Consider the following 17,448-nt stretch of genomic DNA (forward strand, 5'->3'; position numbering starts at 1 on the left):
GACACACAGAGAAACACACACGCACGCATACACACTGACGCAGACACACACACGCAAGCAGACACGCAGACACACACACAAGCAGAAAAACAAATGCACGCACACGCAGAGACACACTCACGCACGCAGATACACACACACTCACGCAGAGACACACACACACACACACACACGCGCATGCAGACACACACGCAGAGACACACACACACGCATGCAGACACACACGCAGAGACACACACAGACACACACACACAGAGACACACACACACACGCGCAGAGACGCACACACGCAAAGAGACACACACACACACGCGCAGAGACGCACACACGCAAAGAGACACACACACACGCATGCAGACACACACGAGACACACACAGACACACACACACAGAGACACACACACACGCAGCAGACGACACACACGCAAAAGAGACACACACACACACGCGCAGAGACGCACACACGCAAAGAGACACACACACACGCAAAGAGACACACACACGCAGACATACACACGCGCACACACACGCAAAGAGACACACACACACGCAAAGAGACACACACGCAGACATACACACGCAGAGACACACACACACGGCTATTCTCTCAAGAATCGACTCTACGATTTACGAAGTCTAGACTTCAGGCCTCTCTTGTCTGCTACGGTGAGAGCTCTGCATGGAGCCTTCGCAGAACCATAAATCACGCTTGACCTGCAAGTTTTTCCCCTTCCCCTTTTTTTTTTATCTTCTGAAATGATTCTCCCGAGGAAAAGGCCCCCCAGAGGAAAAGGCCCCCCAGAGGAAAAAGGCCCCCAGAGGAAAAGGCCCCCAGAGGAAAAAGGCCCCCCAGAGGAAAAAGGCCCCCCAGAGGAAAAAGGCCCCCCAGAGGAAAAAGGCCCCCCAGAGGAAAAAGGCACAAATAGTCTGTTGTTTTTTTCCTTTTGGTTTGGAGAGGACGTGTTTTCTCAGCCGGTGCCGTGGCTGCCGTACTCGAAGACGCCCTTCTTGAAGAACGACGAGAACTCACAGATGGCGTGTTTGCTGAGATGGAAACCAGCGTCGGCGTCGGCTCGGAGAGGCGAGCTGGAGGACGACAGCATCACCCGGAACAAGTTCCTCAGGTAACGCTGCAGAAATAAACAGCAGCAGCACAGTTACCGCTAACGTTACGCTTTCTAAAGGCTCTTTAATGTGTCAAATAAAACTGTAAATTAAATTGTCTTTGCGAACTATGGGACTCAATCTTGCACCGCGTACATTCCTCATTAATATGCGCTAAACATGGCCTGATTCACTGCAAGATTGTCCACCGTATTCATTGGACTAAGGTCAAATTAAGCCAGTTTTTCCCAGAAGTCGACCCCCCACATGTGAGCGGTGTCACTCATCAGCTGCATCCTCGGCGCACACACACACACACACACTTGTGGTTCTGATGCTTCAAATCTATACAAATACTGGTCCAAGGTCTTTAATATCCTATCAATGTCTTGGTACTGACAATTTCTCTCTCTCCTTTTACTGCTCTGTTTGCTGTTCTCCCTCCTACAGTACCCCTCTTCACAAAGGTCACTACATGCGTTTTCACGCCTTCTTTACACGTCGAACGTGTCTGACGCGTATACGCTACCGCTGCTGCTGCTACTGCTACTGCTGCTGCTGCTACTGCTACTGCTACCGCTTCGCTACCGCTGCCGCTGCTACTACTACTACTACTGCTACTGCTACGCTGCTGCTGCTGCTACTGCTACTACTGCTACCGTTGCCACTGCCATACCACTACTACTACTACTACTACTACTACTACTGCTACTGCTACCGCTGCTACCGCTGCTGCTGCTGCTACTGCTGCTTGCCACTACTACTACTACTTACCGCTACTACTACTGCTGCTACTGCTGCTACTGCTGCTACTACTACTACTACTACTACTACCGCTGCTGCTACTACTACTACTACTACTACATTGCTACTGCTGCCGCTGCTGCTTACTGCTGCTACTGCTGCTACTGCTGCTACTGCTACTTCACTACTGCTGCTACTGCTACTACTACTACTGCTGCTGCTGCTACTGCTACTACTACTGCTACTACTGCTACTGCGCTACTGCTGCTACTGCTGCTACTGCTACTACTACTGCTACTACTACTGCTACTACTACTACTGCTGCTGCTGCTACTGCTACTACTACTACTACTACTGCTGCTACTGCTGCTGCTACTACTGCTACTGCTGCTACTGCTGCTACTGCTGCTACTGCTGCTGCTGCTGCTACTTGCTACTGCTGCTGCTGCCGCCACTACTACTACTACTACTGCTGCTACTTACTGCTACTGGTGACTGCTCTACTGCTACATTGCTTACTACTCTATATTGCTTTGTACTCTGTTGCTGAGGGCGCCACCACACCGCCACCGCCTCGCCGCCACCGCCTGCCACCGCCGCCACCTCACCACCACCGCCGCTCGCCACCACCACCGCTTCACCTCACTCCCTCACTGCCAATCACACACCACCACTGCCACCACCACTCACACTTCACTAATCACTGGCTGCTCACACTGTCACATCATTGCCACTGATCACTGTCATTACACTGTCATTGCTTACCTTCACTCACTCCACTACTCCACTATCCACTGACCATCCATCATCCATCCACAGAGACAGACAGAGACAGAGACAGACAGACAGACAGACATGAGAGACAGACAGACAGAGACAGAGACAGAGACAGACAGACAGACAGAGATGACAGGAAAGGACAGACAGGACAGGACAGAAGGAAAGAGATGACATGACAGGAAAGGAGACAGACAGACAGACAGAAAGAAAGAGTAGAGACATGACAGAAAGAAAGAGAGGACATATAGACAGACAGTGACATATATAGACAGAGATAGACATGACAGATGATAGAGATAGAAAGAGGAGAGGAGGAGGAAAGGAGGAGGAGGAGGAGGAGGAGGAGGAGGAGGAGGAGGAGGAGGAGGAGGAAAGGAGGAGGAGGAGTATGGAGGAGGAGTAGGAAAGGAAAGGAAAGGAGGACAGGGAGAAGGAGGAATGGAATGAGAAAGAGAGAGGAAGGAAAGGAATATAAGGACAGGGACACAGGGACAGGGATGGACAGGAAAGAAAGTGGACAGGATGGAAAGGAATAATGGAGGGAAGAAAAGACATATGATAGAGACAGAAAGAGGACATAGTAGAAAGAAAGAGACAGAAATATATAGACATATAGATAGTATAGACAGAAAGAAATAGTAGTAGTAGAAAGAGGAGATAGAGAGAGATATAGTAGTAGTAGTAGTAGTAGTAGTAGAGAGGAGGATATAGATAGAGGAGGACATAGGAGGAGGAGGAGAGGAGGAGGAGAGGGAGAGGAGAGGAGGAGGAGGAGAAAGGAAAGGATAGTGGAGAAGGATGGAGGGGAGGAAAGGAAGGAGGAGGAATGGATAAGGAGAGGAAAGGAATGGAAAGGAAAGTGGACAGGAACTTTAAAAAGACCCTCAAAATAAAACTTGAAAATAAGCGTTAAAATATATAACAGCTGTTAAGTCAGCTCTACTTTACTTGTGCTCATTTAAAATACAATCACTCAATATTTGTCTTTATTGTTATTGCTGTAAAGTCTTAATTTAGCTGTAGCCTGCTTCTCCCATTATGTTTGACTTAACGTTATTTTAGACTGAATCTAGCTGTCCGTTCTGCCTGCACGATCCGTTCTGCGCATGCGTTATTATAGACTGAATCTAGCTGTCGGCTAGCGGTTAGCCGAATTAGCCGTTAGCTATCCCGGTGGAGGCTAGCGTGGAACGGATCGGGTACTGACAGACAGCCAGCGACCATGTGAATGCTGCTAGTCAGAAACAACGTAACCAGTGGGGCGGTGCCTGTTATTCCGAGGTGGCATGAACGCAGCATTATCATCTGCGCCTACGTCATGGCATACGTGTCATCTTGCACATGCGCAGAACGGATCGTGCCGGTGGAACGGATCGGGTACTGACCGCGTGTCGCGTGACAAATAGGCGTCGGTCCCATTTCTGGCACGCACACGTTTTCGGCGCCTGAGACGTGCGTGCCACGCAGGCAGCGTGCACGCTCTAACTTGTTACCATGGGAGCCGAAATAAAAACGGACACCCAACGCAGCCAGTGTGTGAGCGGCCGTGGGGCTCTTTAATGTGTAAATCAAACTGTAAATGAAATCGTCTTGCCTCCAGTTGATTCCGGCGTTCAGCGACCATCCGCTCGTCTCTGTTTCCAAACAGTTTCTTGGGAGGGAACTCGAGAGCCGCCAGCTGAAGCAGAGACATCGACGTCGGACATTTTTTTTTTTTTAGTGACATTATACAAACGCCCAGAGTCTCAACACACCAAATAGTTGCCAAAGGGTTATCAAAAGGGTCTCACCTCTGGATATTTTAACTTGAGGCTCTTGTGCATTTCCAGGAAGCGACTGTAACGTCTGAACACGGTCCACATCTCGTCCATCACAGTGATCTGATCAAAGAGAGCCCAACATTTTACACTCAAGCTTTCAGTGCACACACTCAGACTTTCTGGTCCTTGTGAACAGCAAAAACATGCAAAGAAATGTATGAAACTGGATCCTGAGGTTTTCACACAGACTCAGATTAATATTCTGAGTGTGTGACAACATTATGGAAAGGATCCCTACAGAGATAGACCTTTAAAAACCTCTCTGAGACCTTTCTGTTGAACCAGAAACAGCTCTGAAGTCGCTAGCGCTCAACCCACCAGACTCCATTTAAAAAAACAATACTTTTAGCGTGTATAGAGCCGGCATATTCTCACATGTAAATCTGTAAATCTATGTGTTTATTTCAACCAAAACTAGAGTTGTGATGGTTGGAAAAATGGAAAGATGACCCAAAATGGATTTTTATAGTTTTATTTTGTTTCTTTCCACTTTGAATGAAGTGTATTTTACGATGTTAAAATCACTTTTTATTTACACGGAGTCTGGTGGGTTTAGCGAACGAAATTTGGCGGATGTTATTATGTTTAAAAAAAAAAGGATCTTACTCTTTAACAGAGAGGTCGACCTCCTTAGAAATCCTTTCCTTTTCATGTATAAAACTGGATCCTGAGGTTTTCACACTACAAGCAACTACACCTACACACACCTACACACACACACACACGTACATCGGCGAAGATTGCAGTGGGGATGCAGGGGATATGTCCCCTCCCACCCCCAATATTTAGAAGAAAAAAGTATGATTGGTTTTGAGAGATCAAGTCCACGTTTACATACGCTTGTATGACATTGGACCCTTTTTTTTTTAAAACCTTTTGACACATTTTTCAATGCTTGTGTTGCTTTTATTCAACGTTTATTTTTTTCAACATTTTCAGAAGTTTACGTACTAAGCAGCTTTGTATGAGATATTATATAGTAGGCCTAACTAACTGTAGCTACACACACTGGGGACTGCCCATTTCTCTGACGCTCCATTATTCAGACCTCTCAGTAACCCGAAAAATTCCCTTTGGTCCTACAGCCCACTAGTCAGATATCCCTTAGTGTTAGGGACAATTATTTATAATATTTCTTTAGGATTTTTGCCTTGTTTAACAGGTCGGGAATCCCAAAGTTTCCTGTTTGAAACAGGCCAAGATGAGGCGTCTTCTCACTGATCAAGTTAGTTTCACATTGGTTATTGCAGGGATAGCCTATGCCCCATTCCTATTCATCATCATTGCAGTTCTTATGGAATTATAAATACATATACAACCCAAAACTAACTTTACCCTGTTGGACTTTGCCTACATTTTTATTTCAGTTTTTCAAAAAGATAGTCTAAACATTTAAATGTGTTAATAAGCTAGAGAAAAGTAATTTTGCTTGTTATTTTTAAAATCAGATTTTAGATTATGGGAGGTGATCCACAAAAGCCTATATGGTCGGAACAATGGGATGTCGGACTAGCGGGCTGTAGGACCAAAGGGAATTTTTCGGGTTATTGAGAGGTCGGAACAATGGAGCGTCGGAGAAATGACATGGCACTCGTACATTTCCGTTTTTTATTTATTTATTTATTACGGGTCAAAGTCCGGGTAACAAGCTGCCAGAACTGTAGCGGTTATTTTGCAGATTTATTTCTTAGAACGCAGGGAATAAAAGTGTTTGACGTTCACATTTACCTAGTGTAGCTGGGGGTCCTCGGTGCTACGCCTTTCCTGTTTCGGATCTCCCAGACCGTAGTCGGGTACCACCCTTCACTTTACCGGCAGAATAAAGAGCACATGAAGCCACCGTGTCTTGAGAAGCTGGTCGTTTATTTTTAACGGTTGGCTCACTTTACAACGTCGGCGTTAACTCCATTCCTTCTCGCACTGCTTTCACTCGTACGCCAAGTCGCTCTCACCGACACTCGTTCTAGTTTATCTCGCTCAAAACCACTCACTCATCGACGTCACTCATATAACGCACCTGGCATTCTCGCTCTAACTTAAAACTACTCTCGTAACATCGTTTATAATGTGTGCGTGTGTGTGTCACAATGTTAAAACTAAACCTACACCCTTGCACACAACCTCTGAATGTAGTGCAGTTCAACCAAGGCATAACTTTGGGTTCAACGTGGGGTGCTTGGGGTGCATGCAGGTGCTTTGAGTTTAGTAGATGAGTAGTGCGTGACTCTCAGTTTAAAACATTCATGCCCTGTGAAATTTGGGCCGATTTCTTCACAGTATTCAAATTTTTTTGAAATCCTGTTTTCGTGGGTTTTATGAGCTGCAAGCCCAAATTATGTACAAATAAACAACTAAATACTTGAAATCGTTTAGGTTGTGGGCCCTGAATCTATAATCTGTGGAAGTTTAACGTTTTGAATGGAATTATGGAAATAAATAAACTTTTCCATGATATTAAAATTTTTTGGAAAGGGTCTGCAAGTCAATGGAGGCCAAACGGCGTTGATAAACGCGCTAAAAAGAGATTATGCGTCTTGATAACACGCCCATAATGGCATACGAATTGGCGTGTCATACATACGCCATTTCATGAGATCAGTCTGCTAGGGAGGTCCCGGGTCTATTATTGGGGGGTTGTAAGCCCCATCCACCCTGTAAATTACACCTATGAGTCCAGTACTAAATCATCTGTGACCTCAGCAATAAACGCATAACTGTGACTGTATCCGTAAACATGTAACTGAATTTAAACATTCCCCAACAGTCAAAAACTTAACTTAGAAGCTCTGTAAAGATTGAGGTTATGAACTGTTGATTTGAATTGCATTTGATTGTACATGGTGTACTTAATAAAAGTGGCCTGAGGAGTGGTGTAAAGCAACTTCAGTGCAAACAATTGTGAGGAACTTGATAGTATTACTAGTTTTACTTAAGTAAAATATCTGAGTCTCTCAACACGGCCACTTATGCCGCCATACGTTCAGTTCAGTCACTTTATTATCCCAAATGGGAAACTTGATATGCAGTCAGGAGTGAAAGATAAAAAAGAAACACATTCAAGCAAACATACAAATAGAGGCAACAATACAAGACATGAGTACAAAAAAGGTTTCCTGTATGCATTACACACAACACAATCTATCACCACTGGGAGAATCCCTAAAAACAAAAAAGTACTACATTACATGTGCAAATTAAGCTGAGTTACTGCACATGGGACAAAGGAGTTTTTACTCCTACTGGTCTTGAACCGAGGTACTCTAAATCTGCGACCTGAGGGTAGTATTACAAACTCAGAGTGAAGGGGGTGGTTTGTGCAGTCAAAGATAACCATCAAGGGGGACTGTGGGAAACCTGTCACCTCGCCAGCCACCTTTACAATATGGCTGAGGTGGTTTTTGTCCCTGATGTTCAGGTTACCGTATCAAGTAATCATGGCAAAAGTAAGAACTGATTCAATATGTAACTGTGAACAGACTGAAAAAAATAGAAACCATAGTGGTTAGAAGTTGGTGTTAGTGGAAGTGAAAAAACGACAAAAACTTGACAAAAATATTGCAAAAAAAGTGTCCAAAAAAAGGGACAAAAAAAAAGGGAGAAAAATGTCAGAAAAAGTGTCAAAATCATCAAAAAAAGCTACCTGAGAGGACATGGACGGTAAGAAGACCACACAAGTGTTAACACAGTCAGAAAGATGATGAAAGACCAGACGACACATAAGAAGGATGAAGAGATCAGAACCTAAATGTCTGATGAAGATGAAGAAAGCACAGCTGCGTGAACTCACCTTCACCTCAAACTCAAAGTGCTCGTCCTTCCCCTGCCCGCGGAGAACGTAACGAGGAATGCTAATTTTAACGGGCTCCTGAAGACTGTCGGCGCTCGTCCCGAGAGAACGAGAGACCAGTTGCTGCAGAGGAGAAGTCACCGGGAGAAATGGGGGGGAAAAAAAGACAGGAAGAGAGAAAAAAGGAAGTGGAGAGTAAAGGGTTGACTCAGAAAAAATTACAATAATTCTCAATTAATTTCTAGAACATGATTTGAGAAAAGTTGCATCAATGTTTTGCAAAATAAAAATCAAACAAAAAGAATTATAGAAAGTTCAATCTTTATTATCATTTTTAAACAATTAAAATATTTTCATTGTACATTTCTTTAAGACACATTAAACATCGTTAATTCCAATACAAAAAAATCTATGTAATTATGACAAATAGTCTCATTTTGTTCAAGTCATCAGATCATAATTATAATTTTTTTTTAAAGTGCAGCTGCAATACTTTTAGACCAAACAATTAAATGTGCAATTCAGTGACACCAAAATCCTCCCTTTGAACCACAAAAGACCAAAAATCAAACCAGAAGAATCAAGAAGCGTCAACGTGACAAACAATGTAAACAAAGCCGTATTTCACTCATTATTACTACATATAAACTAAAGAAATTACAGTTACATAACATTATCGGTGCTTCTTCCTCACAAAAAAACATTTTCAGAACTTTGTGGCAAAATGGCTGAATCAAAAACACAAAAAGTTTATAAAAATGTTTAAAAAAAATATGGTTACACTTTACTTTAAGTTTTCTACATAAGAGTGACATGACACTGTCATGAACGTGTCATAAAACATAAACATGTCATAAACGTTTATGACATAACTCTTTTTTAGTAAGTGTCATTCGGTTTTGTCATGACACGTTATGGTTAGGGTTCATGTATTCATGACAGTGTCATGTCACTCTTATGTAGAAAACTTAAAGTAAATGGTTACCAAAAATATTTTAAAAATATTTTTTACTTCGCAGAATGATTAATCACATTTTCAGACACCATCTCTGAACTCCTATTTTTCTCCATCAAATGGCAGAAACCTATTTAATGCATCCTAAAACAAATAAGGCGGCCGCCTGATAATTTCTCTCTTTTTGAAATTCCTTCTTCCCTTTCTTTCCTACTTTCTTTCGGACACAAGTCAAGACGCTGCATATGTGAATGGCTCAAAGTGAAACCGCTTTTAGGATCTTTAGACAATATCTCTAAAAGATATTTTCTTCGTCAAATGGCAAAAACTCATTCAACACGTCCTTAAACAAATAAGGCGCCCGCCTGATAATTTCTGCATTTGTGAATGAATCAAGGTGGAAATGCGTTCAGGTGTTTTGACTCAGCCACACAGATGATTGACTAAGATTACAGCTTCTGAAGTACAACCAAAAGATAACTTCCAGGAATCGCACAGATAACTGGAATCACTGGAATCACAGGTGGCGGGCAACTCCGATTCAAGCCTGGACGCCACCTTCTTCCCTCGAGTTTGTGATCTGTGAGTTGTAAACATAAGCTCGAGCACCAGGCAGTTGTCGCTCTCCCTCACGAGCACGCATCGGATGTCCGAATGCTTGCGGAGTTTGAGTGCCTGAAACTGGGGCTGGGCAGGGACCAGACTGGAGCCGCGCGGCACCGGGTGAAAGACTCCGTCCTCTCGGAGAAGAGCCACGTGAGTGTCCGTCAACAGGAACTGGAAAATGGCGTCCTGTCCTGGCGCGGTGTCAGTAGAGTTCTTGATCTCGACGCTGGTGTAGAGCAGAGGGCGAACGTGTGCCAGAGAAGGTTTGCCGGGATCGTCCATGTTACCGTGGACGATGTAGAGCAGGTCTGCGAGGACACGCTTGAATCTGGAGGTGACGTGAACGCCGTTGGCCAGGACGAGGTCAGGAACGCTCAACGTCCAATCCAACGAGAGGACCATTAGGTCGTCGGAGAGTAACGGGTGATCTTCAGTCCCTTCAGAGAACTTTTCTGGAGAAAGGACCTTGAGTAAAGACTTGCAGAACTCCTGGGTAAGATCTTTGCTGTGGGTAAAGACTACCAAAACAGTGTCTTCCGTGCAGCCAATTAGGCGAACGTGCTGCCCGGCCAAACTAATCTGGACCTCCTTGATTTCACGGAGATTCAAGTGGTGAGAAATAGCTATGGTGTCTTCTGAATTGGTTTCGCTTGTTGACAGCACTGTTATGTCCTTTCCTGACAAAAGCAGGCACCCAGGCTTAGGAATTGGCTGCTTACGGTTGGCAGTTTCGAGCCAGAAGATACTCAAAATCTCATCGACTTCCATCTGAGGAGCCACAGATCCCAACTTCTCTAGCATCTTCTGGGAGGAAAGAGACTGTAGCTGAGACAAGGCTGGCGGCAGCTGGACCAGCCCCTGATTAAAAACTTCCGGACATGCTTCTTTGAGAGACGACACAGAGCCTTCAGGCCATCTTGAGATGCCCGGGGCCATAAGGGTGAAACCCCCCAGCTGATCAACCTGACAGACTTCATTTTCTGTAAGGATGCAAGGTTCTGGCTCATGTGTAAGCTGCATTCGATGAATCAGTGGCAGCTCTTTAGAGATCTTGGTCACATACTGAGAGAGCGCAACCCTTATTTCACCGGCTCGCACATTTCGAATTATGTCCTGTGTGCCTTGTAGCCTTCTACCGGCACCTTTGTACACTTCCGACAGCTTGCCAGCAAAATACCCCAAAACATAGCTCCCTTTGACCGCCACTTTCTCAGTTTCTGTGTCTGTCTTTTGCTCTATTTGACCACTAACCGATTCCTTCGAGTCCTGCTTGGAACGGCTTCTTTTGGCCGCCACTTGCTCAGTTTCTGGGTCTGTGTCTTGCTCTATTTGACCACTAACCGATTCCTTCGACTCCTCCTTGGAACAGCTTCTTTTGGCCGCCACTTGCTCAGTTTCTGGGTCTGTGTCTTGCTCTATTTGACCACTAACCGATTCCTTCGACTCCTCCTTGGAATCACCAACGTCATTGACAAAGTTCTGCAACTTTGATGACTGATCATTGGGAACTTCTACATCTTGCGCCAACCCTGGGTCACATGTTTGGTGCTCGACTTTCTCCTTTGAGTAAGAAGAGTGTCCATTTACCGGCAGCTCTGTCGTTTGATCTGTAATCACTTCATCATCATCAGGAACACAGAAGCCAGAATCGTTTATTCTTTTTTCAGTGATGTTCTCATTTTCATCAACTCCCTTGGTTTCTGTGTTTGCCGGGCTTACACAAAACTTAGGCTGTCCAATGGTGCAACGTTCAATTTCACCAACAATTCGGCCCACTCTTCCTAGAGGGATACTCGCTTCTTCTTGCCACAATTTGATTTTTTCGCCATCTCTGTAATGCACTTCCTTCGTTTCAACCAAGACATTAGCTGTGGATTCAAGTTTGTCTTCTCTGTGAAGTTTTAAGATGCCGTTCTGTGGTTCTTCGAACATGTTTTCCTGGATGTGAGGCGGGGAGTTTGCCTTGAGCTCCAGGGAAGGCAGGAAGCTAGACTCCAACCCGCAGGCTTTCTGTGTGCACAAGGGGGGAGTCCATGACTACATCGTGAAGAAGGCTCTTTGAATTATACTGAAGTCCATAATCCACCCCACTGACAATTACAGTTCCTCCATCACCAGGTGCACAGGCGAGTTGAAGGTGATTCAACATGGCATGCAAATTAGAATGACAAATGTACAAAAGAATACTCTCAACTTCTTTTCGAAAACTAATAAAACAATTGAAATCTAATCAAACATGGGCGAAGTAGCATTTGCAGATACATCTTATGACTATATACTTCCTCAGATTTTTTCACAGAACTATATTTTGTTTTGAGTTTCTGACTTAAGGTCTTAACACACCCGGGATGTTTTTTCACGCGATTAATTCACACAAATATATTTTTTTCGAACCATTCTTTTGGTTTTCACACAGAAGGCAACTAATACATAAAACAAAAATTACCTTTTGCTGTGTAATGTTCACCAAAGGCAATTAAATTCACTCCAAGTATTTCGCTAAAAAGAAAACTCAATAAAATAGCTCGTTAGCTTTTATTACTTCAGCTTCCTGACCGTATATTCACAGGCGATTATTTCACATCTTTGTATTTATTTGTCACGCCCCCATGTGTGTAACAACCTTTAAAACGTCCCCGATACTCAGAACTCATCCAGAACATTTTGTTCTCCAATCATCATGCACCTTATTTTGAAAAATAGGCACCTGCAAATACTATTTTACCCATGTTTGATTCCACATTCTTTGAAATGAAAGACTGGGAACTGAAATGTTATATTAACAATCATTTCAAGGTGTTTTGTTGTCCGTTAATTCTACTTTTCATGCATCGGTTTGCTACCGTCCTAAAAAAAAAGGGAGAATGGGCTTCCTTTTCCTCGGGTCTCCAACGAACCGATTTGCCAAATTTTCAAGACCGATACATGAGTCTCTTACCCTGGAAATCCAGAGTTCTCGCGAGACAATTTGAATTTGCTCAGCGAGTCACTCTGGCATTCAGTAATGATGCTCATTAACTATGCCCTGGTAGCCGAGCTGCACCAATCATATCGCTGTATCCGATATAGGCGGGCCAGAGGCGAGCTAAACAGATGACGACAGCGCTGCGACGTCCAAGTCATTCGTAAACATTGCAAGATGGCTACGGATGAACATCGGTTGTTTGAAACGGCTTTGGCCGCTACAACGAACGAGTTAGACTTGGCTTTTTATCTAAAAGAGGAACAGAAGACGGAGCTTGAATCGGTCCTTTGCAAGAAGGATGATTTTGCTGACCGGATACGGCAAGAGTTTAATCTACCAGTTAGCTCCGCTGGTAGCTAAGAGTTTAATCTACCAGTTAGCTCCGCTGGTAGCTAAGAGTTTAATCTACCAGTTAGCTCCGCTGGTAGCTAAGAGTTTAATCTACCAGTTAGCTCCTCTGGTAGCTAAGAGTTTAATCTACCAGTTAGCTCCGCTGGTAGCTAAGAGTTAATTACCAGTTGCTCTGGTAGTAGAGTTTAATCTACCAGTTAGTTGTATAAGAGTAATCTACCAGTTCTGGTAGTAAGAGTTTAATCTACCAGTTAGCTCCGCTGGTAGCTAAGAGTTTAATCTACCAGTTAGCTCCGCTGGTAGCTAAGAGTTTAATCTACCAGTTAGCTCCGCTGGTAGCTAAGAGTTTAATCTACCAGTTAGCTCCGCTGGTAGCTAAGAGTTTAATCTACCAGTTAGCTCCGCTGGTAGCTAAGAGTTTAATCTACCAGTTAGCTCCGCTGGTAGCTAAGAGTTTAATCTACCAGTTAGCTCCGCTGGTAGCTAAGAGTTTGCGTGCAGTCAGATTTTCAAATGCATGCTTGGTGCTGCCCCTCGAGTTGGGCCATTTTCATTACTCATTGCCAGACCCTTAATCTTTCGGATTTGGGTCTGGATTTCCAGGCTATGAGTCTCTTACAACAAAACTAAAAGTGAAACCAAACTGGAGTGACTCAATACGAGTGATTGGAATATAAAACAAAATAAGTCTCGTCTATGCACTCCAGTTGTTTGCTAAACCTGAAGATTTAGAAAGGAAACCCATTCGTCATTTATTTAAAAAAATAAAATAAATCACATTGAATGTTAAGCTTTTTCTTTAGATGTCATTTTCCTTTACCATGCGTATATGAGAAATAACAGGCAGATTTAAATAATGCAAAGACAGAACCTCTGCCATTGTAAGAAAAACATCAGGATTACAGATTGATTATTAAACATTTTAATAACCTCCAAACCAAGATCGTCTTACCTCATATTTAAGCTTCCTTGGATTAATGTTTTGCAGCTTTTCATCATCCTGAAAACAATTAAAGTAAACATCAACTCTCAGTCTTATTAAATATTAAATATACACCGAGTAGGGATGTAACGATACACTCAACTCATTTGATACGACTCACGATTTTACTTGTTTGACTGCAGACGTCACTACATGCTCATAATTTAGGTTTAGTTAGATAAAATACAGTTTTAGTTTAACTTCTTTTGATAAGAGGACAGATCTGTTGTTTTGCACAATTTATAGAAATAAAAAAGGAAATATATTCGTCTGTAGCTCATTCTGAGAAAATCTTATCGTGAACTTAAAAGGACAATTCCGGCGCAAAATGAACCTAGGGGTTAATGACATGTGTGTACCGAGTCAAACCTTCTCCGGGACGCCGTGCAACCAGTAACCAGTAACATAGCTCAGTTGAGCCCGCATGTAAACATAAATGCTACGGTCTTTCTAAACTATCTTTTTAATAAACTGTCCGTACACTTACAAAGTTCTCAATGCTTCGGTTTACATGTAGGGACCCTCATTATGCTAACGTGGAATTGTCGTGCTATTTTGAGCCTTGTTAGTGGTGTAGAAATAGTGATTTAACCTCTACCCCGAAAGCTAGCGTTAGCAGCTAACCAACGCTGGAAAAACAGCAAAAAAAACACCAGAGAAGGCATTTAAAAAAATATATAATTCTAAAACTGTTAAAGAAAGCGCAAGAAAGTGTCGGCAAAAGTGCAAAAAAACAACGAAAAAACGATTTATTTATTTATTGGGAAGACAAATTGAAAGTCAATCGAAGTCTACGAGGGGCCGAATTTGGCGCCCGTGCCTCGAGTTTGACACGTGCTTTACACGTTTATATTGATTTAAACCGATTCACGATGCATCGTTACATCCCCAACACTGAATATTCTTAATCTGCAAAATAACAAGCAGAATTTCTAGTAATAAATCAATCAAAAAAAATTTAAATTATACTTCATGATTACAGGAGAAAGGGAAACGTTAAACTAAAATTAAATAAATTAAAAACAAGAAGGGGAATGATTTGATCCATAACTGAATTTAGGGAGAGTCATGCAGATTCCAGAGCAGGGAAAGTCTCAAACAGAGCAGGGGGATCCTGGTCTTACCTCGTCCGTTAATCTAACAGAGCTACAGTCACTAGCTTCTTCCTCGTCCTGCAGGGTTAAAGAGCTAAATATCAGTTCTACACAGACAAAGACGCTTCGACTCTCGAAATCTCTCACCGGACCTTATGACGCTTTACTTTTATGAGCCAAATACACATTTTAGAGCAGCTTTTATGAGCCAAATACACATTTTAGAGCAGCTTTTATGAGCCAAATACACATTTAGAGCATTTTTCATGAGCCAAATACACATTTAGAGCAGCTTTTATGAGCCAAATATACATTTAGAGCATTTTTCTATAAGCCAAATACACATTTAGAGCAGCTTTTATGAGCCAAATATACATTTAGAGCAGCTTTTATGTGCCAAATATACATTTAGAGCGGCTTTTATCAGCCAAATACACATTTAGAGCAGCTTTTATGAGCCAAATATACATTTAGAGCGGCTTTAATGTGCCAAATATACATTTAGAGCGGCTTTTATGAGCCAAATACACATTTAGAGCAGCTTTTATGAGCCAAATATACATTTAGAGCAGCTTTTATGTGCCAAATATACATTTAGAGCGGCTTTTATGAGCCAAATACACATTTAGAGCAGCTTTTATGAGCCAAATATACATTTAGAGCGGCTTTGATCCCCTTGCAGCTGCAACACTGCGAATTTCCACAAAATTGTGGGATTGATAAAAGGATTTTGAATGTTTCGATTCTAAAAGAAATAGTGCAAAGAAATCAATATTGAATGGGTGGATATGTACGGTATATGCATGTATATACAGGTCTTCAAACATTATATACATAATATATTCTTTATAAAGACCGTGAAAAACGGTTTGCGTTTTAACTGTAAAAAGATCACCTGTAATGGAAGTAGGTGAATGTTAGTGTATGACTGATGTCAAGTGTTCAAAGTGAAGGCCTGTCGGGAAGAAACTGTTCTCTTGTCAGCGTGTTTACATGTTGAGTTGAAACAAGTCAGCAGTGTCTTAATAACCCCCCACAGGTTAAATAAAGTAATGAAGTTCTTACCCTGAGAGATTCAGAGGACAGAGACAGATCCATGTTGCTGCTGCTGCCGTTGAGAAGATTCATCTTGCGTAAGCGTCGCTGGACTTCCTCTTCGATGTACGCATTTATCCTGCGAATAATCAGGACGACGAAGAACCCACGTAAATAAATTAATAAAAAAACAAAACGGTGAGTGAATGGTGTGATCCAAATTATAATTAATACATACAAAGGAATACAGATTATAATCATATCCGCTTTATAATCACAAAAATGTATGACAAATAAACATACAACTAAATATGTAAAGAAAAATGGGAATCAGAGTTTAAAGGTGCCCTGCCACACGTATTTCATGACTTTGTGGTGATGTCTGAAGGTCTACCATGGACTCGGTAACCTTGGTTACCTTGTTTCAAGCCATTCTAGCGTGCAGAAAGCCTGCAGGGAGACTCAGCTCGATTTGTGCCAGTTCTCATTAATATTCAACGAGCTAAGCTGTTTGAATCTGATTGGGCTAACAGCTAGCCAATGAGAGCCTGGCTATCAGCATCCTTTACCCCAGCCCAACTGGGCGAGCTCATGAATAGTAATGAGCTCAGGCAGCATGATGTCAGACTGACCAGCTTCTGTGATTGGTCTGATTTCTCTGCTTATTTCTGTTCAGTGACTAGAGCTGACAGAGGAGGTAGCAGTTCATTTTCACATTCACCACATAACACAAACACATATGGACCTGACATATTTAAAAAAAAATGCAGGTAAAAACGGTTTTGTGTGGCAGGGCACCTTTAACACGAAGGTTTTAGATGATGACTGGCAAGACGTGTGGAAAGCACATCGGACAACCACCAATTTGCGGATATGGAGGGAGTTCTCTTGGAAAAATCTGATCCGTTTTTTTTATTACGCCCAAGGTCAAGAGTAAGTATAAAAGCATAAATTTAACATGTTGGAGAGAGTGTGGAGTAAAGGATGCAGACCACTCACACATATTTTGGAAATGTCACAAAGTACTGAAGTTTTGGAGAATTGTACACAGAACTATACAAAAGATACTAGGGTACGATATTCCTATGAGCTACACGGTACTGTACCTCTGTAATTTTAATTCTAGCAAAGAGAGTGTAAGAATGAGAGATAAATATTTGGTTAAAATACTACTGAAAGCTAGTAAAAAAGCTATAACAAGGAAATGGGGTAAGGTGGATCCTCC

The 17,448-nt window shown here is 42.6% G+C and overlaps 1 protein-coding gene across 6 annotated transcripts in view; it reads right to left on the bottom strand.

Moving 5' to 3' along the window:
* Nucleotides 1-878: 878 nt before the first annotated feature.
* Nucleotides 879-17,448, bottom strand: part of kif16ba (kinesin family member 16Ba) — a 61,511-nt gene continuing 44,941 nt past the window's right edge. For 2 of the 6 annotated variants that reach the window (XM_039808130.1, XM_039808121.1), the window contains 6 exons: nt 16,254-16,362; nt 14,065-14,112; nt 8,236-8,358; nt 4,419-4,508; nt 4,223-4,306; nt 879-1,130 (listed from right to left, as the gene is read on the bottom strand). In XM_039808130.1, coding sequence (XP_039664064.1) covers nt 969-1,130; nt 4,223-4,306; nt 4,419-4,508; nt 8,236-8,358; nt 14,065-14,112; nt 16,254-16,362 — 616 coding nt within the window. In that variant the 3' untranslated portion in view covers nt 879-968. Of the gene's footprint in view, nt 1,131-4,222; nt 4,307-4,418; nt 4,509-8,235; nt 8,359-9,149; nt 11,807-14,064; nt 14,113-15,218; nt 15,267-16,253; nt 16,363-17,448 lie in introns of those variants that run through there. The other 4 variants (XM_039808097.1, XM_039808086.1, XM_039808114.1 and 1 more) reach the window with 3 other exon arrangements.

This window comes from Perca fluviatilis, chromosome 1 (assembly GCF_010015445.1).
Source record: "Perca fluviatilis chromosome 1, GENO_Pfluv_1.0, whole genome shotgun sequence".
Classification (NCBI taxonomy): domain Eukaryota; kingdom Metazoa; phylum Chordata; class Actinopteri; order Perciformes; family Percidae; genus Perca; species Perca fluviatilis.